The sequence below is a fragment of the Lytechinus pictus genome, chromosome 3 (assembly GCF_037042905.1).
Source record: "Lytechinus pictus isolate F3 Inbred chromosome 3, Lp3.0, whole genome shotgun sequence".
Classification (NCBI taxonomy): domain Eukaryota; kingdom Metazoa; phylum Echinodermata; class Echinoidea; order Temnopleuroida; family Toxopneustidae; genus Lytechinus; species Lytechinus pictus.
In genome coordinates, this window is record NC_087247.1 from 30,132,464 (window position 1) to 30,158,799 (window position 26,336).

At 38.3% G+C, this 26,336-nt stretch overlaps 1 protein-coding gene across 2 annotated transcripts; it reads left to right on the top strand.

Moving 5' to 3' along the window:
• Positions 1–308: 308 nt before the first annotated feature.
• LOC129255711 (mothers against decapentaplegic homolog 6-like) lies at positions 309–7,562 on the top strand. Of its 2 annotated transcripts, none has more exons than XM_064096794.1 (3): positions 309–1,325; positions 1,741–1,794; positions 2,814–7,562. In XM_064096794.1, the coding sequence occupies exons 1-3, from the start codon at positions 899–901 to the stop codon at positions 2,936–2,938; spliced, it is 606 nt and encodes a 201-aa protein (XP_063952864.1). In that variant the 5' UTR covers positions 309–898; the 3' UTR covers positions 2,939–7,562. The 2 variants fall into 2 exon arrangements, with proteins under 2 accessions (XP_063952864.1, XP_054750017.2); XM_054894042.2 differs by having other exon boundaries at positions 2,811–7,556.
• The last annotated feature ends 18,774 nt before the right edge of the window (positions 7,563–26,336 follow it).

Below are 26,336 nucleotides of genomic sequence, written 5' to 3' on the forward strand. Positions count from 1 at the left end.
TTTTGTATCAAGAAAACACTTGCCACAGTATTGATTTCTTCAAACAAATGAACTGCTCAGAGGAAAATTTATTCCCAGTAATTAGGCGTGTGCCTTGCACGGCGCAGAGGGAGGAAGTCCAATCGCTGGCAAAGCGCCGAGTTATTTGCTCAACAATCATTTCAGACTCGAGCCGCGCCAAAATGTCTAGACATCCACATGACCCAAGTCAACCAATCAGCGTAGAAGTAATCGTGTGGTCAGAGAGAGTAGTAAATTTCGTATGTTTTTCGCGTGGAGCTTGCGAGCGTCTCCGCGAATCTCAACTCGCTTGTACAGGCACGGCGAAGCGTACTGTGTAGATAGTAAAAATTATCGCACAACTTCGATAGTGTATGCGTAGCCTCGCCAGCTTAGTGCATGCTGACTGTATCATATCATGTAAGCTCTGTTGTTACGACGGGACGCATATTCTCAACGAGGCTACCCTGCAGTATTCGATCGGACTAGTTACGGAATAAGTAGGCCCCGGAATCTGGTGGAACGTAAACTTTGTTCAGTGGATTTACACCATCGTTAGATAATTTTTCAAGTAATCTGCGATTGCACTGTATTGTTGTGTGTGATGTTTGTGCATTCATCGAAGGATTGATGGGGTTTCTAAGCTTTTACATCGTTTGATGCAGGATTTTACCCACATGCTGGAGTGGTGCGGTGACGGGCTTCGCTGCCTGCTTGGTCGGCCTTGTTGTACGTTATCACTGCTATAGCCAGAGGAGCTGTTGTGTATTCTTTTACCGTTTTGGCCAGTGCCACAACGAGCGAACTAAGGAGGAAAACCGCCGTTTCTCCGGCGCTGGAATGCTTATTCTCATCGGAGTCTGTGGGCTATGCATCGTGTGCATGCAGCGCATGTCGCATGTTCAGGTCCAGGCGGTCTGCGCTCGTGCGGCGACTTTTGCGGAGCCGTGTGGGCTGTACACACGGTAACGATTGTGGGTCTTCGGCCGACCGGGAGAGTGAGGCCGAGACCGACCTCAAAGCAGCCGCCAACAGCTTCCTAAAACGCCTCAAGGAAAAACAACTCGAGCTTTTGCTCGAGGCAGTGGAAAGTCGTGGAGGGACCCAAACAAACTGTGTCCCCATCTCGAAAGGGGAACTTGGACGCAGCAGGACCGTTGCTCCTCATGTTTTATGTTGCCAGTTATTTCGTTGGCCAGAACTCAAACATGGAAGCGAACTCAAACGGCTCAAATATTGCTGCGAAGTTAGCCAACAAGGCGACGAGGAATCCTCAGGAACAGTGTGCTGCAATCCCTATCACATCAGCCGTCTATGCAGACCAGGTGAGGATATAAACATTTTAAAAATACAATTAGTAAATAACTCATCACTACATCATGTTGTGTGCATCATCTCTCAATCAGCACACACAGGCCCCCCGACGAATTAATTTAGCCTGCATGCACGCAGTGGGCATTGACCATGCAATGCATGCTAGGCGGCCATGGTGCGGCGCCTGTACTCCTGAATGCAGCCTGCGCAACTGGCTGGCCTCTATTCAATCTCGCATCCAATTTACCGTAGTGGCGCCGCTGTATTTATGTATTTATCAACCCGGGCCTTTCGCCTCAATTAACGCACTTACACTGCATCTATTCAGGCGCTATACACTAGGATCATGCATGGCGGTGCACTTATTCAATGATGTTTTCCTTCTTATTCACAACTTTTACTTTTTTTCCTTCTACAATTTTACAGAGTCTCCACCACCACCCTATAGCAGGATTGCGTTCGAGAGGTCCAAAACGCAAGGTATGATGGTTGGTTAGAAATTAAGAGCACCAATTGAATTTAACCTCTAAACTTTGATGACAAATTAAATTTATGTTGATGAAGAAATTTTTCATGAAAAAAAATATTTCAGTTGATAAAGTAAAAAAGTATGCTCACATTTAAAGGCATTATTGATTGCTGGTTTGGTTACATAAAATGTATTTATAGGCCTAAAGCTGTATTTTTTTTCTTTGTAAATGAAATGGGAAAAGGGGTGGGGACCGTGGGGTTCCTTATTTTAATTTTCTTGGATGCTGATTTCAGAGTTGCTACTTTCATTTGAAAGAAAAATATAGGAGGGGAAACCAAGATAATGGGTATGAACTCATTTTGTGCTCTCTGTCCCTTTAGTTCACACTTTTCTCTTTTGTTTCAGACTTTCAGTATTTTTACAACCTAGGAGTAGGAAAAATGGTAGGGGCAGTCACCCCCCTCGGCCACACCCCCTTTGGTGCAATCTTGTTAAGAACATATTCTGTCTCCATTAATTTTTTTTTTCTTAGTTATGAAAAAACTTTCTCAAAATTTGAGGTTGGGTCAATAGTATATATTTAGTTAATGGTTTTCTGGTAATTTAAAATGATACAAACCCATTGGAAAGTATGAATCTAGAATGAAGGTATGGCACATGTAGTTCTGGAAAACCTCAGAGTCTATTTTGAGATATACTGTATGCATGATGTATTTAGTTTTCTGGGAATTTAAAATGTACTTCACAACCCAATGACAGTACAAAAAAGATGCTGAAAAATGTGCATCACTTAGCTTCCACATACTGTAGGCCTAAATCTATTGATAAGGGAATTCCATTAGTGCATCCATCCTATCTTTAAAAAAAACTTGTCATTCAGGCAATAAACCTGAGGAATATTTTTAATTGATGTACCTATTTGACTACATGTATAAGTACACATGAACGCCAGACTGTTCTAGGCCCTGACTCCTGATGTCATATAATAGTAAAAAGAAAATGTTAATTTCCCCTTTTATGTTAGAAGCTGAAGAAGCCTCAGTCACGTCACCCGTGGAATATGGGCAAAGTACGGAGACGGGCAACACACCTACTGAACGCAGACAGCCTTATGCCAACTCATCTGGTATGTTTTATTCAGACCTTATATGATCATACATTTTGGTCTTTTTCACCTTGACTTATTTCGCTGCAATTTAGAAATTGCAGTGAAAAATAGGGTGGCGAAATTCCTTGGAGAATTCAGGGGCATGGGTAGTATATATTTCAGAGTTTTTTCGTTGTAAGTTTGCCATTATGTCAACTACCATGGTAACAGGCCTAACCAGCCAATCGCAGCCAAGGTTTACAATGGTAGTTACCATAATGGTAAAGTTACAATAGTCTTGATGAAATGTGCCCTTGATCTCATCATGACTTGTATTCTTTAGTTTTATAATGATTATTGAAACAGAAGATGGTTGCCGAATAATTCTCTCAAAAGAAGATTGTAGGCATGAGAGTTTACTGAACATCAATATGATCAAATCATATGGTAGTGATTAAAATAGAAATTAGAAAAATTATGTAGATGCTTGTAGTACAGTTTCGAAAATGACAACAAAAAAAAGATTGAAAATTTTAATTTGCTAAAAAAGCTAAATTTACGGTTTTGTCATATCTTTATTGTCGGAAGAATCATTTGGGAAGGAAAGTAAATTGACGGTTGCACGTCATATCACTCTCCCATTTCCTTTGGTTTCATTCAATATTTTTCTCGAGTCAGATAAAATAGCTTGGATGTCAAAATAATATTGGATTTGTCAGTTATTTTCTCATTGAATGAGTAGCACTTGCTAATTCAGTCAAAGCGTTCTAATGACTTCATTCAATGATTGAGTGGTATGATCATTCTTGGCATTGATTTGTCAGTGCTAAAACTTGATGAAGATGTTGATTAATATTTTCTTCAAGTCAAGGCTTTACATCATTTCAAGTACCCTCTGCACTACTAATGAATTTCCATCTATATTGCTTATATCCGTCTGAATTCCACTTTGTGTGCAGCAGGTATGTGAAATGTATATCTTGTTGACGACTTGTTACGTGTATATATAGAAGCCTGTATAGGCGGCTACAACAGTATGCATCAAATCGCTCAATACTCCTGTGTCCCTCACTCTCTTTTGGTCGATCTCCTCCATTCTTTGTGTTTCTGCCTCTGTGAATAGAGAGCCTCCTGGTGTAACAAAACAGAATCTGGTATTTGGGCTGCTATTGTTGGTTGTGGTCTTTTCAATGCTGCATTGTTTGATTTAGCTCTGATTGTTACATTGACACATATGTGCTTGATAGTATTTGAGTAAACTGATGATTTTCATCCCCCATCTACTCATGCTAACAAAGATGTTGTATCATTGATATGGCTTCTTTTGAACATGATAGGACTAATACCCAACAAAGCTGCATTGAACATGTGTACAAAGAAGTATATTATTTGCAATAGAGTTGCCCTAAAATGTTTGTCACAAAATGTCAATCTGAGAAATTTACACCTGAAATTAAGAATTGCGTACAGGTCAATTTTGTGAAATTATGCAATATGAAAGAATACATGTAGAAATGCAATTAACGAAAAACGTATTCGCCATGTTCTATCTACCATGCAGTTTCTTTCCCAGTTCCAGTTGAAATACTGGTAAAGAGTGGGAGGTTGGAAGTAAATCTAAGAACATTGCTTGTGAAAATTCACTGACTACATGTATTATCATGATTGAAATGTAACAAGTTGTATTAAACCGAGTACCCCTCCCTCCACCCCCTGTCACGCCTCCAGCAAATCGCATCGAGCTTGCCTCGCTGTTCTGCTGTCCATCTATCTTGTGTGTAGTTTTGTTGGCAGGCATGACGATGACACATGCTCGGTGACAATGTATGTTCATGATGGGATTGTCGGGATAACATTGGCGCCTCCGTTCATCCCATTCACAGAGCCCTAGGATTTGATTACTGGTTCTATTGCCCTCACACCTGCACGCTGAACCTTTAGCAGTGTGGCGGAGGTCATTGTGCTCACGCGCAAGGCAAACCAGCAGCAGGCAAGCAAGGCAAGTCTGCAAAGGTTGTGTCATGCATAATGTATGGCACATAGGTTTAGACAGGCTTCTTCATAATGCTATGGAGAGCAGCCATGTCTCTCCTTTCTCCATAGAAATAACGCTGGATATATTTGCTCAAGTGTAGATTGTAGAAAGCCATTATGTTATCAGTAGAAGAACATGTGGTAGTGATAGTTTTGGAACGAATATCATAATTTACAATTGAAATATGAAACATTATTTTTGTTTATTGGATAGTGAAAAAAATAATGATTAAGACTACTACATGTATTAAAAGCATTGTAATGAATTAATGATAAATCCCTCGTATTGAAAATACATGTAGTGTAAAATTTACCCATCTTCATTATTAGACAACCTTTTTATTACATGGTATTGAAATACAGTGCCTTCTCATTATTCAGATGTCTTGCTGGATGATTATTCACATTTTGTTTTTGCTATTCACGGTATTGGCCTATCCGATCTGGTCAACAATTGCATTATTGTTTGATATTTTCAGTGATGTTTTACTTTTTAGCTGTCATGAATATGAATTTGGACAAAATATGAAGGCCTATAATGTACATGTATGTTTGAACATTAAAATCATTTGCAGTGTGGAACAAATTCAAATTGTGAATATTCTAACTTCCTACCAGGTCTGAGTAATGAATAGGCCTTCTTGTCATGATTGAAAAGCATGTTAGTTTTTGCGTGAATTTCTACGGAATCTACACGTTAATGGTGCTAACAGCAGCCTGCATTTTAATAGAATATAATCAGAATGTTACATGTATGAAATTTTCTGTAGGGCCTACACTGCAGTTGCATTTAATTTTCTGTAGGGCCTATAGTTGCATTTAAGTAGAATTTTACGGTACAATTTTAACTTTCATGTGAGAATGTTTCTTGTCAAATATGCTTTTTATGTGACAAAGTAGGCATTTCGCACCTTGGGAAAGCCAAAGGAATGGATTTGGGCAATCTGAGCCTTGCCGTCTTGAGGTTGTTTTCTATCACCCACTGCCTGGTACATTACATTCCTGCCAGGACACTAGATGATAAATGACCCTCTCAGCCTCTATCCCAAAATGAACAGCTTATCTGCAACATAAAAGTAAAACATACAAAGGAGACCCCTTTATTACTGGGAGATTTAGGCTTGAATAGGCAAGTGGATAATGGGCGTCTGGATGGGGGTGGGGTGCATATAAAGGTTCTTTACCCAACAACATGAATTCTGTCTCCAGTTGGTATTTGAGGAGTCATTACATTCATGGCCTCAATAGTGAATAATACACCCTCCCTTTCTTCTGCATCCTCAACTTTGTGGAAAGGCAAAGAAAAGCTTCCCGAGGACTAAAGATCAGTGAGGAATTAGGGGCAACTTTCTGGAGTAGCTGTGCATTTTGGACCTTTCTTTCCTTTTCTATTTCCCAGTTTTGACAATACATTGTGAATTTCTGCAATAGCATTGAAAAGGAGCCAGTGTGTGGCTCATTGAGCCTGGACAATGGTGCATCTTTGGCATAATAGCCTGATCTGACTGTGCTCAGATGTGGAGCCTCTTTTGATGTCATGGAGGCGAGCCCTCTTTTGGAAGTCAAAACTCCCCTGGTGCCCAAACTAATGAGGCTGTTATTATGCGGAGGATAATGCATTGATTGAAGAGAGCTGGCGTCCAGCAGGGACTAGTGGACAACAGATGAGACAGCGGAGAGAATGGATAGAGGGAAGGAAAGAATGTAGATGGAAAGATGACAAACAAGTAACTAAGCATCAAGATTCACATTGAATTGAGTTTTGAGTAATTGATTTGATAAACCTTGCATCTAGTAATATTCTATTCTAATGCAAGATATTCCCCTCCACTGCCGCATCATTCTCTTTCTTGAAAGTTACAGCGGACAGCAGTTTTCAAATTCAAGTCGAAAATATCCCTCACTGAATGCAGATCGGTAGATAGTAATCATATTCAGAATGAGAAATAGTCCCCAGCGATGCACAACTTCTCAGTGTTTTCTGCAGGTTTCCCCCTGAATGGTGATTAGATTATTATGCCCAACATGCAAATGCACGCTCAGTTGAGTGGAGCTTGTTCACTTCAATTCAACTACAGAAAGCTAGATAGCTGCTTGGAGAAAATGTGAAGGCAGAGCTCACGTAGTTTGCAGTGTTTATGACCCTACGCTGGCAAAAAAAAGAGATAGAGAGAGAAGAGGGAGGGGATGAGATACAGGATGAGAAAGAGAGAGAGAGAGAGGGGGGGGGGTGGAAGATGGTGGGGATTGATTTCTGATGAATTTGCTGAGGGAAAGTGAAGGCATCTTCGTCCGCAGAGCTTCTCCTCTGGAGCTGATCTCGTAGTTGCAATGTCGTATGTCATTATAGGGTGCCTAGATCAATACATCGAGGCTAATAATATTGTGAGTGTTGCTACACATACTGTAGGGTACATGTAAGGATGTTTTTATCAACTGTACAAGCATACATTCATGTGTAAATTGTATAGGCCAATATCTTTGGGAATATGTTTGGATATATCAGAACTACAAGGAAATAGAATTATGTATGAGAATCGGATGGAAATCACAATCGTATTGTAAATTTGTGTATTACTATTCCTTATCACATACAGGACTACAGGCATGAAATAACTGAAAATAATGTGTTGAAAATAAGATACTGACATTGAGGAAAAATTATCAAGATATTTACTTGAGTCTATAAAGTAAAACTGGTATAAAAAAAATAGTAAACTCGATGGCTTATAAGGAGTCACTGTCTGTCACCTGTATAGGGCCTCAAATATATTTGGACATTCTTTGTTGTACTACCTTATTCAAATATTATGTACATGTGTAGCATGTGCACATACATGTACGCTGCTGTAGGTAGAGGCATATTTATGTAGGCCGACATGTTGGCCAACATGCTGGTCAAATTATCATCCCGATTGTATACACTGGAGACCCCCCCCCCCCCCCCCCCCAAATCTGTACAGCAACTCCAGAAGTGTGGCATTATACATCCGGACTTATACTTGACATGTTAACTCTTAATACTCCCTCCTTTCTGAAGGCCTAACTCAGATTGACAAATATTTACAAAAGGGATATGCCCAAACACAAGACATACTTACTCTGAAGGCCTTATAGCTTGTATTGAAGGGACACTGACAGTATACAGAGAGGGGCATAAATGATAACGCCAAATTTGAGTGCTCTTTTACAACTTATAATTTCAGCCTGTAAAATACCTTTTACACTTGTAGTTTATTAGGTCAATATTAGCAGATGCTGTCACTCACCTTTAATATATTTTATTTGTATTTATTTACCGTGGTTGAAAAATCAAGAAGTCTGAACTTCTGACAAACTTATTTGTACATCTTCTCAACTTTTCTTAATTGTACATTTGTAGTTCCTCTGTTTAAAGCTGAATGTACTATTACATTGGCATACATGTAGATAGGTATTTCATCACATTTTATTTGCAATATTTGCTGGTGGTACTGCAGCAATCAAACATTATTTAAGCTGTAAATTGTTATACAAATTTGAAAATTTAAGATATTCAATTATTCATCAAGATTTTATAAGTTTGGTTGAATTACTATTGAGTATTCGTATTTCAAATTTTCCCCCATATTTTTTTTATTACCAGGGACAGTGCCTCCAGTAGCTGTTATATGCACTTGTCCTGTACTTGAACTATGGACCGTGATAATTGTTTGATTTGTGTGTTTTTTGTCATCAAAAGAACGGACTGAGAAGAGAGGAAAAATGGCCCACAAGTGAACTCACAGTTCACACTTTAAAAAAAATTACAAACGCTTGCTTCATGAAGCTTTTTGCATTGCCACCTGATGTATATTTTGTTCATTGCATTAGGCTATTATGATATTGTTTGTAACTAATTGAGTATATTGATTAGTGCTGCTAATGACAAATGTGAAAATGGCAGAGAGAAAGGGTGGATGGATTGCGAGGTGAGGAAGACATGTGGCTGTCATTGGGTAGTTCCCATTTCAGTGCACTAGCAATATTTGTAATTCAAAGTTTAGAGTGTGTACTCTGAGCATCATCACCAATGTTAATGTGGCTTTTATTGATTATCACCTTTCTGGATTCCCGTACCTTACTGCTGCTGTTGTCAATTATGAATCCATGCATTTTTCATTCTGCCAATTGCACAGAATAGGCCTTGTTGTGTTATAAGAATTTAGGCCTATTGGTTGTTCAAGACAAAAGAGCTTTGATTCTCTGAGTGGTAGAATGACCCCAGCATATTACATGTACTTCCAAGGCTGAAAAATTGATATCATCTACACATGGTCAATTCCAGCGTAACGGACATGACGTTCAGACAAATTTTTGTAATTCAAAGGTAAATACAGTAGAATTAGCAGTCTTTTGATAATTGTTACCGAGCTTATCAGACACATTTAAGTATCAGTTACATACACATGAAATTTCAAATCGTTTCGTTGAACAGTTGCTGAGAAATTGCACTCTTTGTGAGCGTAACGGACATGACACGAAATGGACAAAGCATTTTTACCTCCTATTGCTTATCAAAATTCCTGTGAATTCTTAGATTGCATGCACCTGATGTTGGTGTTAATTTAACCTTAAGATCATGCTCTATCCATAAAATAGTGTTTAACAACAGTTTTGCAGTGCATTCTGTATTCATAGCTCAAAATGTAGCGTAACGGACATGACACACGAAGCGTAACGGACATGACAGTTTCGTCCACTTTTTGTAAGCAAATATAATTATTTTATTACAAGATATGGTACAAGTCTAATTGTTTACATGTTAAGGCTAGAGGTTAGAGACACACATCATAACTGGTAATCTGTAATATCTCCTATTATTTTGCAATTTGAGAGAGGGGCTTTTCGTACAATATTTATAAAACAAACAAATATTTAGAAAAATTTATTTTTCACCAATTAACAACAGTTAATGAGTATTTTCCAGTTACTACCATCCGCCACACCAAACTAAAAGAGAAAAAGTTGATAGTAAAGATTATCTTTTAGTCATGGCTTACTATTTGACAATGTACTTAGCGTAACGGACATGACACCCTTACGAAGTGAACTTCATCAGCACTTCTTAGTTTCAAAATGAAAGAAATATGAATGAATGAATGTAATTATGTAACAGCAAAGTACCTTTACTAACATTCTAAAGAAAAATATGTAGATATTATTGGCAGGTATTATTAATTTAATAGCTAAAGCCTACATGATAATTTTATATAGAATACAATGCTTAATAGTACCGCTACGGCCTACGGCACACTGAGAAGACCAAATCTCATTTTTTGTGAGAAGAAAACAAAATGTACCAGACCTGTATAAATCCAAGATGAACATATGAAATGTATTTTATGATAAAGAATAATATGAACTAGTATTAATGTCAGTTTTAAGATAAAAAAATGATATTAAAAAGTATTTTAAAATTTAATAGCAGTACCTGGAAACCAGTCTTTCATTATCGATTATGTATGAGTTGAAAGGTAATCGGAATGTTTGTAAATCGCTTCTGAGATTTTTTTTCATTCAAAATAAATATCATCCTGAGTATAATCATCCTTTCATCAATTCTTGGATGTTCTAAATCTTACTATCTTGCTTGCTGACAAATGTGGCTGTATCTAATTATGTTGCATTGTCCGTGCTGCTTGTGTACAAATGAAGATACATCATTCAAATCGTGATTATGGCTGACCAAAATACTATGATGACATAATTTATTGATAGTGCCACATTCCTTCCACAGCCCCTTTGCTTTGTGATATTGCAAAGAAGTGCCACTGTAGATTCATGGATTCATAGAGCTACATCATGTAACACAGATATCTGAATACAAACTTGTTTTTAAATGTGAGCCCGTGCCATCACTGAAGAAGTTGAGGTTGGTGAAAGTCAGATACTTTGAAGCAATATCATCAATGATCTCATGAATTCACAAGTTGGAATTTTATCATTCTCCAAACTGTCAGTGCAAACACCTAAGATAATCAATCGTATTGTTCAAACACAAATGATGCAGATTGTGATCTGAGTATGTTGCCAGATCTAGCTGCATCTTATCCTAATATTATGTGGCATATTGTTAATTCTCAGAAAAATATACCAGAACAAGAGCTGAACTTTCATCATTCACCAACTTCGAAAAATAGCTTGAATGACATGCAGATTCTAGGAGTTATTACATCCAGCTATCCTCAAGCAATTGAGACTGACCTCAGTCTGTGACACTGAGCCTAATATTTTGTTTTTGTGAATGCTACCTTTTGTCGTATATAAGGTGTCATGTCCGTTACACGATTTGTCATGTCCGTTACGCCATTTTTATGAAAATGAGAAGTGGTAAGGGAAAATGATTGCTACACATGGTAGGGGGTTTAATTCTAACATAGAATCTGAATCTGCAGTACCTTCAGACAAATTTCCTGTAAGCTGTGAAAACTTTAAGTGAAAAACATAACGGACATGACACTGAAAATGATAAAGAAATCACACAAATCTGAAGAGCGATTTCTTTAAAATTGATGAATGGCATAAAATTTAACGATGATTTTTTATTGATGTAAACATTAATCAACTATTCAGAAGTTAAAAGAGACCTCTGGGACCTTATTTGCTTTTAGTAGAGACAGAAAAGATGAATTGTTTAAAAATAGCCACATTTTTAGATTTTGCAATTTACTATTCAATTTTTTTGATGATGGAAAAAAATACAAAATTTTATCAATATTGCAATTTTTCTATTGGAAATTGAAACTTTATAGATTACTTTTTAAGAAAATTTAACTGCTTAAGTGAAATCTGAAACTTCATTTTTTCTCTAAAGTGAACATTTTCCATGGAATTGCCCACATAATATGTAATTGAACGTCATGGTAACTTCGATTTCTAGTGATCAGCAATATCATTATCTGAATACTACCTACCAGGATAGTAAGTCTGTAGGCCTACATGAATAGTTGGCTATATAGCACTTTGCTTATCCATATCATATGTTGGCTTGATTTTGATTTAAAAGGATTACTTTGCAAGTTTCTCTCTTTAATATCATTGTTTTTCAATTGCATATTGATACTGAGAGTGAAAAAGGTTTTGCAATGACGAGTTCAAGGCAAATGCAGTGTCAAAATGGCGGTTAACGCTTGGTTGATATATGAGCCTGAATCATCGCATTCTTAACTATTGCATTAATGGTACTTCCTGTCCTGGTATTGCGTATCTTGTCCTGGGCTGGAGAAGCTCATGTGAAGACCCTGGCAACATGGAGATCATTCTCTGTAATCAAAAGAATCCTAGATATAATCAACAAATCTTTCACAGTGCATGAAATTAATTATTCTAAGGCCATGGATGACCCTTTGATTGGCCCCATTGCCCCTTTCACTGTTCTTGAATACAGTGTATTTTTTCATATTTTCATATTTTTTTCTCAATTTGTGCACATACAAAAATGTGCCCTTTTGTAAAGTGGCCTACTGGCCTTGGAAGTGTAAAAATCTATTGCTTCTGTTTTGAAAGAAGTAAACAAGTAAAACAACCAAAATGTAGGTATCTTCCTTTAAACAAATGAGAGAGGAAAAAGCAGAACATGTATTGATTTTAAAAGATGTTGAGAAAAGTATGAATGTACATGTAGGCTATCTATTCTTACAGATACATTTTTCACCGAACAATACCCCTTATTTTTTTGTTTCAATCAAAATTCAACTCTGTGATTCTTATTCTTTGTACGTCACCACTGCCTTCTGTTGATTACATTTGAAAATGTATGTGTGTGTCATTTGGTGAGTACAGTCCAGTTGAATTAGCATCATCAAATGTGACAGGGGTTTTATTTCATGATGGTTGTGAGCGAGCAGTATTTCAAGAATTTGACCCAGCAGTCAAGTGCATGGTATCAACCCCTGTGTGATTTCCTCGGTCGTACAGTTGACTTTTTTCCCATGGACATAATTTTGTAAGTGCAGAAAAATTGATTTTGCTAGTCAGTATTTTGTCGATCACTTTTTATCAATTGATCTCCTACATGTACTTCATATATGTATTGTAGCCTACAGTATATGGTGCTGGCAAGATCCTTAGACCCTGTTCTGGACCAATCTGATGAGTAGGGTGGTCCAGCATGAATGTGAATGTTCAAATCACTGTGCTGGATCAATCCAAGAAGATGTTGCTTTTCCTCATAGACCAGTTAAAGAGTGAGTGAACAGAAACATTCGGTATTAACTCGCCCAAATTGAAATGTTTGCAATGTTGCTGACAACAAAACAAGGTGTCTGCTTGCATGATTGTGCTTTGAATGGTAAAATCAGTCTTCATGGCTTCTCATTAGAAGTTATTTTTCCAGCCAGATTCTGCATAATATATCTACCCATTTTTTCCATTTTTAATGCTGCCATGTCCATATATACTTACAGACTGCTAGCAAATGTACATATAGGCCTAGGTATACACTAGATACATGTAGAAAGCTGTGTACATGTATATGCAACATCGTTTGCGGAAGATTAAGTATTTGTACATACACATTTAACATCTATTTGTCTAGTGAACATTGCTAATGTTGTATTACAAGAATGTTGCTGAGGGTAAAGACAGGATAAACACTGGCCCATGAGGAGAATACATCCCCTTGTTCTAATATTAGGCAACAACAGATTTTATTTGACACCTCTTCCCCCTTCATGCATGTACATGTATCTAGTTCTGTATTGTTGTTTTGATGCAAGTGCCACAGAAGGTGGTTTCAAACCGCCTCGATCATAAGAATCCCCGTTAAATTACGAGAACTTTTTTAGGCTAAAAAATACCCATTAATTATTCCTGCATTCACACCACCCCGAAGCATACCCTTTGGGATAAGTTCCTGAAGTTACGAGCATGGGCAGTATGGTCTGTATAAGCAGGCTAGGCGCGAGATTCAAAATCACTAGCCCAGCAGCCACCCACGGCGCCCGCGCCCAACGACACGCTTGGCTAAAAGTTCCCGTAAATTGCTTTCACATTGCCAAAATACCTGCGACCTTGGAAAAATCCCCGCGAAAGTTCTCGTAATTTCGCCAAGTACCTACTATTTAGCAGGTATTTTCTTTCGGGGATATTACGCATAGTTTGCTTTCACATTACCAAAATACCTGGTATTTTCTGATCGGGGTAAATTTCCCGATCAGAGAATACCTGGAACTGACGAACTTCGAGGCGGTCTGAAACCACCTAGATTGTCAAGTTGTAAGTGTTTTTACATAAAAAATAGGTTCAAGTGCAGACCTGTACTCATACATATTATGTAGACTCGTCTGAAGTCTGTATGAAGAATACAGTTTCTCTTTTACATCCAGGGTTGTCTCATACCTGAAATAATTTGTTGAGTGAAATTCCAAGGAATAGTTGGGTCAAATAATAGCAGTTTCCTGAGTGATAGTGTATACATGTACTCTGTATTTTGCGTGTTCATCAGGTGATACTGTACATGTAGGCCTATGTGTGTATTTGGATATGATGAGAACCTGTTTTCTTTTAGTTTTTACAAGTTTGTGAAATATAAATGTGTAAAATCTGTTCAAGCGCCCCACGCCGAGAGACTTTGTGTCTATCCCCCTAATAGGCTGGGTTAGCTTGCTGGCTGTGGTTTGGCTCCAATTGACACGCCAATAGGTCTAGCTGGGAAGCACTCAAATTGAACGTTTCCTTCCCGCATCAAATCGCGTTCTCTTCCAATCAATGCCTGCTCTTCTTGCATATATGTATGCATACTCAAATTATCAAAGCTGGAAATAATCTTTGAATTCGGTAGATTGAGCTTTATTCATTTATCTTTCTTACATGTATTTTGCAGTTGTCATTTAAATCCCCATTGTACACAGAGCACTACTGCTCAAAGACATTGCAGATTTTAGGCCTGTAAGTGCCCTTTTTAGGGTCTTGGTTTGCGGAATAGGGTCCTAATGAACTGTACTTGTTTGATAATATAGACAATTTAGGAATTCAGGCCTACTTGTCTTTGGATGAGATTGTTTTCTTAGAGATGCTTGCACACATGCATGTACATGTACAGTTGTAAATATTTAATATCAGTTATCACAGTCCAATGAATGCTACCTACATCCTTTCCAATTTTAAACTTCATGTTGTCATCAAAAGTTAAAAGATTCCAAAGCGAACACAAAGTAAACTGTAGGTCCAAAGTGTATGCATATTCACCCCTACACCTTGCTTTCCCCCATAGATCCATTCACTCCCACTCAAAGCCAAAGAAACCATTAGAAGAAGGTAACTCCTGGGTCAGAATAGGTTCGAATCTAATCCCCTACTTGCTTGCATAACCTGGTGTTTGCCCATCAAACACAAGTTTGTGTGGAGCCAATGGAGTCAGGGCGATGCGGAGAATGAGCTGGTAAAGAGGGAAAGAAGCAGAAAAACTAACTCTCTGAGCCCTCAGTTGGTAAATAGACGAAGCCTCTTTAGAGAGGGCTCCAAACTAGATTCCTTTGTGATCAGGAAGAACGGCATAAAAAATAGGCCTAAGTCTTGTAGCTGGAGAGAGAGAGCACTGTATGCAGTAGGGGGTTGTCTTTTACAGGACTGCATTTTGTATTTTCTGATTTTCGTATTGATGTGCGGAAACTTCACAATTCTACAGACTGGTATGATACATGATCAAACAGGGTTTTGCTTCTTGCTTAGCTTCCAAATGTAACTGCTATTCTTGTTTGCTCCCATCTTCCATTTCTGGAGGCCCAGTAAAATAATGAGACAGAAAGCATGCCTCCATATCAAGGAAGGTCACTCTGGTATCTTGGGTCATCAATGGTGCCCTTTGACCCTCGGTGACCCCAGCCCACATACTCCAGTGTACCCTGGGTATTAGGGTGGCTGGGTAACCCAAGCTAGAATCAGAAACGGATATGGTCTCTTGGGCATTCCAACAGCCTTCTCTTCACTCCTCCCTTCCATCTTTCTTCCATCTTTGTCTTCTTCTTCTTCTTTCTCCTCTACTTTCCTCTCCTACACAGTTTATTCCTCTCCATCCCTTTTCCTTTTCTTCCTCCTCCTCTCCTCTCGAGGTCGCTCTCTCCCTCCATCCTCTCAATCTGTTTCATTTTGCCCACCCCTCTCCTACATACATGTACACATGTAGTGCAGTTTGTGTTAGTCCAGAAAGAGAAGAAGAAAAATGCAGCCAATAACCAGGGAAATGGCGAGCCCATAATGGAGAATAATAAACTGGCAGGATTCCTTGAAATTGATACAGAACTCATAGGGATTTGCAGAGGGAGTATTTGGAAATATGAGGAGGGTTGTGAAAAGATGGGTGGTTTAGGCGAGAGCTGAGCATTGGAGGTTGACTGTACAGTTCTCCAACATGGGTGGATGCGTAGTACAGGTCCATGGTGAATGGCAGGCTTTATGTTGTGGATGTGTATGGATGTACACTTCAGCTTCCACACTTTAATATAGAGATTGACATACACTTTAGCAGTAGTACTGTATAATATCACTGTTTTGTACAAGTACTTGTAGGCCTCACTGTTGATGGAGTGAACCAACATTTTAGTAATAATTAAAATATAATAATGATCATACTTGTGTAAATACCTATAGCAAATATGACTTGATCAGACTGCTCAAAAACAGAGCAGCGTCAATCTCTGCTCTAGCAGAGCAACTGTTATATTCTGTGTTTCAGGAAAGTCAAGGAACTGATTCCTGCCAGGTCCCCAATTTAACTCGCCTAGGTGGAGTGTCAGTGTGTCACACATTTTAGACTAAATTTCTTTGCTGAAGGAAATTAATACATGGAGAAGTAAAATCCTTCCTTTATGGCATGGAGGCCTACATGTGCAAACCCACATGTTCTTGTAAATATTTGTACTGAATGTACTATATTGACATGGTAGCAGTTAAAACCACATTATTGGAGTTCAAGTACTGTAGAATGATGACAGTTTGTTTGAACATTATATACATGTAGTACAGCGAATGAATGTCTGCAAAAAGTGGAAAATCTGAATGAGGGAACTGAGAAAAAAAAATGGAATAAATCATATGCCGAGGCTTAGGCCTATATGCCTATACTGTATACAAATCCTTGTAAAAATAATTCACTCGACTACATGTAGGCCTATACTCCGAGTCAGTGAGGAATTTTCGATTTTGTGATTGTAGGAACAATCTAAGCATGGTATTTCTGTCATACATGAATGTTGACTGTGTACATTGTAGTCTTTGATCAGTCAACACGGTGAAGTAGGTCAGCGATAAGAACACTTATCAAACCCAGCCTGGCAGGCTCCAAGAGAGCTAATAATGTATCCCCCCTAATGACAAAGTTGGCGATAAATCTTTTTTAATCCTGTCTTGGCTTACACTGGTGCAATGGAGGAGATAGCAGATAATGTGGACTAATCTCAGGTTTGTTGCTTCTGTGCCGTAATACAGCTTCTAATTTCAGTTGTCTCCCCTCAGTTTTCATGTCAGAAGAATGTATCATTTTTTGGTGCCTATTTGTGTGGAATTATCTCTTCTGCTCATTTTAGTCATTTGTACTCTTATGCTGTGATTTGACAAAAGGATTGTTATCATTTGAAAGTGGGAGATGGATAACGTTAAGTTTTTTCCTTGGTATTGTAAATACTTAAGTATATTTTCTCTGCGTATCACTGAAAAATAAGTATGAATAGACAGTTACTTCTGTCAGTCTGAATCGTAATTGGAGACAAGAAACCCACTAAAAGGAGAACTTTGTCATGTTTATGACATTTTAAGCATGACATCAGTGTGCAAATGCTGTTATTCTTTTCCTGTCTAAGTCAGAAATGATGAATGGGCTCAGGTGATGTTTATATGGACCCAACGAAGTGCCTTGGTGAGTTCGCTTCAGGTTCTTCTTTATGGCATACTCTACCTCATGCAACGGGAGAATGGAAAGGGGAGAAGAGAATGGAAGGAATACTTCAATTCTTGCTAGGGCATTGCTCTCCCCCTACTGCCCTCTCCCTTTCTTCCTCTCCCTCTCCTTCAAATGGATGTGACAAAATAAATTCATGCATTTTTGTTGAGTTCGAAGACATTGTGTTGACCTTTAGCTGCGCTTGCAGCAATGGTTAAAGAACCGAACCATTCAGCCTGGCCAATACGCCTTGGCGTCGCCGTAGCGCCATGGGCTTGTTTGTTACCGAGTCTCTTACAATAATTTTTTCCCTGGCGTGCTCTCTCTTTCATTTGCTATTTCTTGCTCTTTTTTTCCCTTTTCATCGGGAGGCCCCTCGTATTCAGGCTGGGTATTACTAAGGTCTCTTTTGCTTGGAGTCAGTCATGTGTTAAAAATTTGCTACAACAGCCCACTTTGAACTTCCGCTCTCTATTCAATTCTTTTGTCCCTTTCTTTTATTCTCATATTTTTTTCCCTACATCCATTTCTTTCTTTTTTTCTCCAGTTTTCAGGGTTGCTGTGTGTTATTTGCCTCGGATGGAAAAAAAAATATATAGAAACTAGGATAAAACATTGAATCATGCAAGTAACTTAGGCAGTGCACTGACTTCCTCGCAAACTATGCGTTGTAGGAATGCATGGATTTTTTTCTCTCATTAATAGTATTTTTGTCCAACATCCCCCCCTTGCCCCCATCCTACCCTTTCCCTTCACTGTAGCACTGCTACCATCTTGTATCTCCCTTCTCCTTCCATCCCTCCTCTTTTTCTATTCTACATGTATATCTCTTCTTCAGTCTTCATATCTTGTTATCTTTCCTCCCTGGATGCGCCTTCTTTTAAGATAAATTACCTGGCATTTTAACGTAACGAAGAATTGCAATGAAATACTGGGTATTGTGCGAATATCCTTTCTTGACTTGCCTCTTTCTTCGTTTTGTTTGCATTGAAGTGAAAATTCACAATGCAGTTGAGATATGAAAAATGATCTGGTAACACTAACAGATCCACAGTATCCAGTTGAAATGAATAAAAGATTTGTGTGGTGCCAGAGTGCACTTTGATAAGAGTTGAAAGCTACAATGGGGTGGAGGATACAAGAAGAGAATTGAATGAAACAAATATTGAATGGGATGATACGGCTGAGGTATTTTGACGAATGCAGGAGAGCGAGAAATGAAAAAGGCTGAGGCCGATCAAACCTGATCTTAGTTCCGCCACTCTGTGGTTGTAAATCATAAAGAACAAAATCTGTTGAGATGGAAGATTTCTAAGTGCAAAATATGAAACCATTGATTATTGCTTCATCAAACCATCCTAATAGTAGACCGAAAATACCATGCAGTTGTATCCACTTTCGAGTAACTATAATAGTAATAGTGTAATAATAGTGTGTACTTTGGTAGGATTGCAAGTTTACATGCTGCTCTATCAGCCTGTATGCTTCCAAATATACTACAGAGAATCTTTATGGCAGTATTACCTTCGTTAGATTTTGTTAATTTTTTGTTTAGTCTTGAGGATTTTAAAAGCCTGTAAACAATGTTTTTATGGTTGATAATATGTGTAAAAGCTTTTGCAAAGTAGGGTTGTCTTTGAGTGTACTTTAACTCTACATGCCTTTACTCGGCTGTAGTGAATAAGCCTATGCCTACATGATGAGTATGCAAGGGAATTACAGCATAAAAGGTCGTAAAAACAAAACTTTAATTTTCTTCTACTAGTACTTGATGCCAGTTTTCTCCTTCACCTATATTATGTGGATATGATGTTACAAAGGCTTTAATTTTGATCGAAGCAAAGATCTATAGGCCTACATGTATATACATGCACATGTGCAGAGTCTGAGTGCCTATACAGACCCACTGCTTTGCTGTGTGATCAACATTAAAAACGTCACTCTGTGCCTCGGTCTCTCCACATGTTTTCCTCATCCACATCTCTATATTCTTCTCTCTCTCGCCCCCCCCCCATCCCCCCTTCTGTCTCCATTCCTCTCCATAATTTTTAGCTATCAATCCTACCCATCTATTTTGCCTTTTCTCCGTCGAGCAAGCGTACAAGATTGCATGTATAATATATTCCCCCCACGTCGGAATCTAATTCAGGCCTGCATGTCGCGAATGATTGTGCACGGAGCTGCTTTTTTTTTCTTCTTTTTTTGCGAGATGTGTGAGGCCAGAGCAGAAATGGCCGTGGCTGGTTTTTTTTTTTCAGTGTGTGTATGTTTTTGTAGCAATCTTGGAGGAGACTCTGTGCTTTTTTCATTTGGAGATGCTCCAGGGCAGGTTTTCTCTCACTGCCACAGAGAGGGAAAGAGAGAAGGGGAAATGTAATGTACGTATTGTAGATTACGGAGATAAAAAAGGAAAGTCCAGAGAAGAATGGAATAGCTTCCTTTTGAGGCCTTCAAGTTCAATTGAGGTAGTGTGTGGTATGGAAGCTGGAGATATTGAAGGAGGTCAATTTGGAAACCTGCATTAAAGATGAAAATGTAGGTCTGCCATTTTACCCACAGCTGTGTAAGGAGTAGGATTGTTCTTTAACATTTTTACTACAGTTGGAGATCTAGACACATTTTGTTAGAAATACATGTAAGTCAAGAAAGGAAATTCATGTTACATTTTGATGCGCTACACAGAGCCTAGACCAGTCACGTTGCCTGAAATTAAAAATGTTTTTGTCATCACTTTTGGTTATTATATGATTAGGTTTACTTAATTTTTTTTTCTTGTTTCTATGGATATGTCTGCCCTGCATTTCAACATTGAAGGGAAGTCCTGCATGAAGTATTAATTTATCAAGAAAAAAAAAATCAAATGTAGCATTGTGGGCCTGTGCATCTCCAGATTGTGAGAGGCTGATGTTAAAGTAAACAAAAGACAGGGCCTGAGGCTGTTCCTGATTTCCATGTTCATTTGGAATACCACAAACCACTTCAAACACTTGAATTTATACAGTGTTCTTTAGAATATGTAACCTTATACATTCCAGGCACGACCTTTGACCTTCAAGTGCTACACTAAAACAAAGCCCCTGAAGTCATTTTGTCCACATTGTTGGGCTCATTTACATTGCAGAATTCATGGTCCATGCAGTATTGCAGAAATAAAACAGAAGAATTTCATTTTTATTTTACACATAATGCTTTTGCCTGCTGACTTGTATTTTTCATGTTGATTATAGTCTTCAAATATGGCTTTACATGATCCCAAATAATAAGCAGCTCCTGGCAGATATGTGCAAAGCCTTACTATTGAAAAAGAATATTCAGCTACATGTATTGAAAAGTATACAAAGTTAAATGCAAATATAGACCCTACATGGGAAATGATAGCCAGCTTTGATATTCAAGCGATTATTATTTTTTTCTGTCTTGTTGAGGATGCTCATCCAGTTAATAAATGAGGGTACTCGGTATCCAGCTGGTTTTCTCCTCTGACGAAGAATTGAAATGTATTTGACCTGATTACCCAACCGTTCCAAACACAGGTGCTGCAAGAATTAGTACGTGCAAATTTAATGCTGTGAGAAACACAAATGCACACCAGAATTGCTGCTACTGCACCCCACTCCCATCCCCTTTTCCCTCTCATCCCCTCCCCCACCCTCATCAAAAGTAAGAAAAAAAATCTATATCCTCAAAAGAAGTTAACTGGTATTGTATGCCCTGATCTCTCATCAATAGATCATGCTGTAAAGTTTATGACTGTTTGACAAGAAGTAGATTGACATGTAAACTCTTATACCCCTTTCATAAACCCAAATATGCGGCTAATAGCAGCATAATTTGGTCGTAAAATCGGAGGAGGACCAGAGTTATCCGCATTATTTTGATGCTGCAATTATCTGCATAATAGCGGCATCGGGACCAGATTTTGACTTTATGAACGCATTTCCAAATAATGCGGATAATTGCCATGGTGCGGTCACAAGGTCACCCTTTTCCAACACAACCGCATCGGAGGGGGCGTGTGCAGTTGTCATGACGATTATCCGCCTTTTTCAGGACAGGCGCTCGTAAAAATAGTGCGGATTATTTTCGGAGTTTGTGAACGCAATTTTTATTGAATTATCCGCATTACTCTTATGCGGCTACATGTAATTGGAGGATGGGTTTATGAAAGGGGTATTAGACCCTAGGAAATAGGGCCTACATGTACATGGTTAAATCTACTGTACCTCTAGTTCTACAAGTACATGTAGTACTAGATCCACACAAAGCTTTACCCTTTTGCCTGACAATGATTTTTATTTTGCATTCATTTTTTCTGTAGTGCATGTTTAATTGGCTTTTGTGTTGAAATTACATTTCTACATGTAGTTTCATTTTATTTGCAAGATGATGAAGAGGAACAATTGTTCTGAAATGGAGTACCCAAATCATTATCGATTCATTTTTTGTGTTACATTACAATCCCATTTATCTTTTGATTCATTAAGATATTAGTTCTTGAGTTGAGTTTGTTGATCGAGCTCCTGGACAGGGCAATGTCAAGCAGCTCTTATAGATAAAAAATGAACTCCAGTGATAACCTGTTTCTGCTCTCTGCAAAGAATGTCTTCGGAAGACACGTACCGATAAATGCACATATGTGGTTTGATTTCACGATTGCATTGATTATGCCATGCCTTGGTAAATGCCATTCGTTGGTTCTTTGCAATTTATACATGCCTATCAAGAATTCATTGAATCCCCCTGTACATGTACTAGTAGTATCTGCCTTGCTTGGTACATAACATGCATTAGAATTTTGAGACGCTTCAATCTCAGCGACACTGAGATCACGATAATATATGCAGCTAACAACAGAAACATGTGTTGTTGCATCAAGTAAGAACTGCGGAACAGTAGTTAGAGAATGAGATTATGTATTTGCTCTTTTCGAGGGGCTTATGACTTTGAGATCAGATGCGAAGAACAAACATTTGCACTGTCAATAAAATTACACTGTTGACTTGATGTGTAGGAATGACATTTTTTTTTCTTTAAGAAACTGAGAGCATGTTATATTTGAGGGATCATTAATACACACCCACTCAGCATACTCGCATGAATTCAGGTTTGAATCATGTAATGTAATGTACTTCGAGACACATGTCAAGATTGTGGACCTACTACTACTAGTATGCCAGTGTTTTGCAGTTGGATATCAAATTCTGTGTAGATCATGGTTTGGATTCATTATTCGCATGTAACATGTAAGAGGGCCAAATGTTGTTTAGTGATCACATATTTTTTTTAGTTGTATCTCATGGACTGAATAATTTTTCTTCAACAGTATTTCTTGTTGAAAATCAGGAGGGAAATTTGTGAATTGCAGGCCTATATGTATGTTATTGAGAAGAATTTCATGTAAATAAGGTCAGGTGACAGGTCAAGGAGGAGTTTAATATGCATCATACTGTTGTAATATACATGTACATACCAACATGATGGAAGTGAATGTGTACATGTACTTACTTGAAGTTAAATACCTTGATGTGGTAGGGAGGAGGTCAGTGGTTATGATGATGAGTGATAAGACCAAATGTGTGAGACAGGTGGAAGCGTATCGTATTACACAAGAATTGAACAGGTGAGCCGAAGGTGACATAATTGCTACTTGTTGTGTCTGTTATAAGGAGTTACAAATCATTGGCATTGAATGATCCTGCAGAATCATATTCTAGATGAATTGTCCATTTAAAGTTTAAATAATTGTGCACTTTAAATTGGCAACACAAGGACAACACTGTTTGAAATCTAAAATTTTGACTTTACCTATATTTACAGTAGTAGGGATTTATTCTAGAGTTTGAAATGAGAGAAAATCAATGATTTTTGCTGAATTGAGGAGTTAAGGCAGAGATGATTTTTTTTTTTAATGAGAGATTGAAAGAATCCAGAGTGAAAGGGAATACATGAAGAAGATGTTAAAATATGGGACTTCATGAATATGAGATTGAAAGCTTAGCAAGTACTGTTAGGCTGATCTGAGAATAGCATCATCTAATGCAAGCAAACAACAAATTTGACCTCTGACCTTGGTCCACTGCAGCCAGTCAAATTCAAGGCCGTGCCTTCATCAGAGGAGAGATTTGAATTTATAAAAATGTCTTGAGCTCCATTGCTGTCGTACCACACCAGATGTAGGACGTTGCCTGTACAGTCTGCATTTTTAGAATGATTTTTTTTTATTTAGGCCTATACTTAACAAATTAGGCAATGTAGATTGTTATGGCAGTTTTGTGCATCGTGCATGTAATGTAGGCTGAATGCATTCAAATGAATAGGCCTATCTTGTATTGTGTACAATGTATATGTAGGATGAAAATTGAAATGATAATCACGTAGAGTACTGTTAATGTCAGAGATTTGCAAATTAAAACAGTAATATTGTATCACCTACAGTACTGTAGGTCTACATGTACATAAATTAATATTATTATATTAAGTGATCTACCATCTCCCACTTCTAGAAACAGTGGAGAGGGGGGATGAGGGGGGAGGAAGACCCCAAACGGATGAAGCTTTAATATTGATTAATATGAGGGACGTCGGGGTAGGCAACAGTGAGCATAACTTCATTTTTGCTTAGCCAGCCAGCCAGGCGAGGAGTCCCCCCATTATACTACAAGTATTTTCATTTCATCCGGGCGTCACACTACCCTCGGGCCCTCTCTTTCTGGTTACTAGTGGGATTTGCAAGGATGTTTAGGTCGCGGGGTCGCAGGGTTCAGCTGCTGCTCGTGCGATAACCGTGGAAAAGAAAATACGGTATGCCCTATGCAAACTTTTACAAAGATTTTTTAAAAATACATATTCTGTAAAAGAAAAGTACATGTAATGTTGTAGCCAACTACAACTAAGCTACAATTTTGAATCAAAACAATATAGATAGAAATAATAATTTTTCTGTTTGTTTTACGGCACTTTTGCCGAGCTTTGTTGGATATATTTTGCGAGATGGAGGAAATTATTTTGCTATGAAACCTGATATGGCATGGTAAGGCTGAGGTAATTTTGTCGGATTACGGGTGCTGACAGGTAGTCCTAGGGCAGTGTATCCAAAAATTGGAAAGAAATACTCGGCCACAAAAGACGTTTGAACTTACATTTGTAGCCCTGTAAAGCTTTCCAGTTTCCACTGCACTGTAGGGACTGAAGCTTTCAAATTATACCAGATTTTGTAGGAAATACCTATTTTATGTAAGTATTTTACCAAAATGTTTTGATATTAGCATTTAGGAGCAATAGCACTACATGTAAGAAGTGAACTGATGTATGTGTGAAAAGAATGGGAATGAAAGCAATTCGGTGTTTGCCTCGGCAATTTTCCAAATTAGCTTGTGTGCTGTCTGTGTCAAAAGGGAGAATTCTGTATCTGGTTTTTATTACATCTGTCTCACATCACTAGTCTAGTGTTTGTAAAGTAAAATATAGGCCTACCTCGACAGTATTTTGTGGATAGAGAAGAGTCCATGGTGTTACTTGATAAGAAGCAATGTTGTAAATAAGGCCTACATGTACATTTTTTGTAATCACTGCACACATACATGTACAGGCATGTATACACTATACAAGATAGGCCTATATGCAGACTGTGATAGTCCGAAGCATAGACATATTTATGTACACACAGATTGCTTGTATCACAATAGAATGCACCCGTGAATCTGACGATGTTGTACGGTAGATGTATTACGCTAGAGAATGCACCCATGACCGTGTACATTTAGTTAATATACATTACGCCAGGATGGGCAAGCGGCATGAATGCTGCTGCTCATTGCTTTTCGCATGCATGCACATGGTAACGGAACTGGGGCCCAGTGTTGAAAGGATACCCCACGCTGTTCAAAGGCTTTATGTTCCGTTTGCATGGGCTTGGGGATGGGGATGGGAGCTGGAGGCATAGATAAACATGCATAGCAATGGAATATAGCCTTTCACTCTTCACCTCAATACTAGGCTCACTACTGAGAACAACACACCAATGTACACAAAGCCCAGATTCCTTTGCCATTGCAAGTCATGTGATAAGAAATCTAAACCAGTCTAGAATGGCAGAAAGAGAGCCTCTATATGTACAATGTATGTAACTCATTGGAGTCAAAACGACTTGGTCACTCTGAGCAGTAATGAGAACGATATTTGTTACTGACCGTTAGGAACGACCGGTTCTGCGCAGAAAGTCAGGGGTCGCGTATGTACACTGCCATCCTATTTGTTGTGTACACAGGAAAGCCACCCGCAAATTGGGCACTCTTCAATTGAACTTATTCTATGAAGAAAAGAAATCAATGAATCTATCTAGGGCTAATCCACATGCAATTGACAATATTGATTTGCTTCTGAATCTGCCTCTGTTGCTTTATGCTGTGGCAATTAGAACCTTGCTGGATAGAATAATACGGCTCTGAATGTACAATGTACAGTGCAGTTAACAATGATATTCATTGATATTCTGTTTGTGTGACTTAATTTGCATTATGATATTGTTCCAG

What these genes read in the sequence shown, in the direction of transcription:
- LOC129255711 (XM_054894042.2), top strand. Translation starts at nt 899, where the DNA reads ATGTTCAGGTCCAGGCGGTCTGCGCTCGTGCGGCGACTTTTGCGGAGC. An exon ending in CAGCCGTCTATGCAGACCAG is followed by an intron (nt 1,326 to 1,740) that starts GTGAGGATATAA and finishes ACAATTTTACAG; the next exon opens with AGTCTCCACCACCACCCTAT. An exon ending in CGAGAGGTCCAAAACGCAAG is followed by an intron (nt 1,795 to 2,810) that starts GTATGATGGTTG and finishes CTTTTATGTTAG; the next exon opens with AAGCTGAAGAAGCCTCAGTC.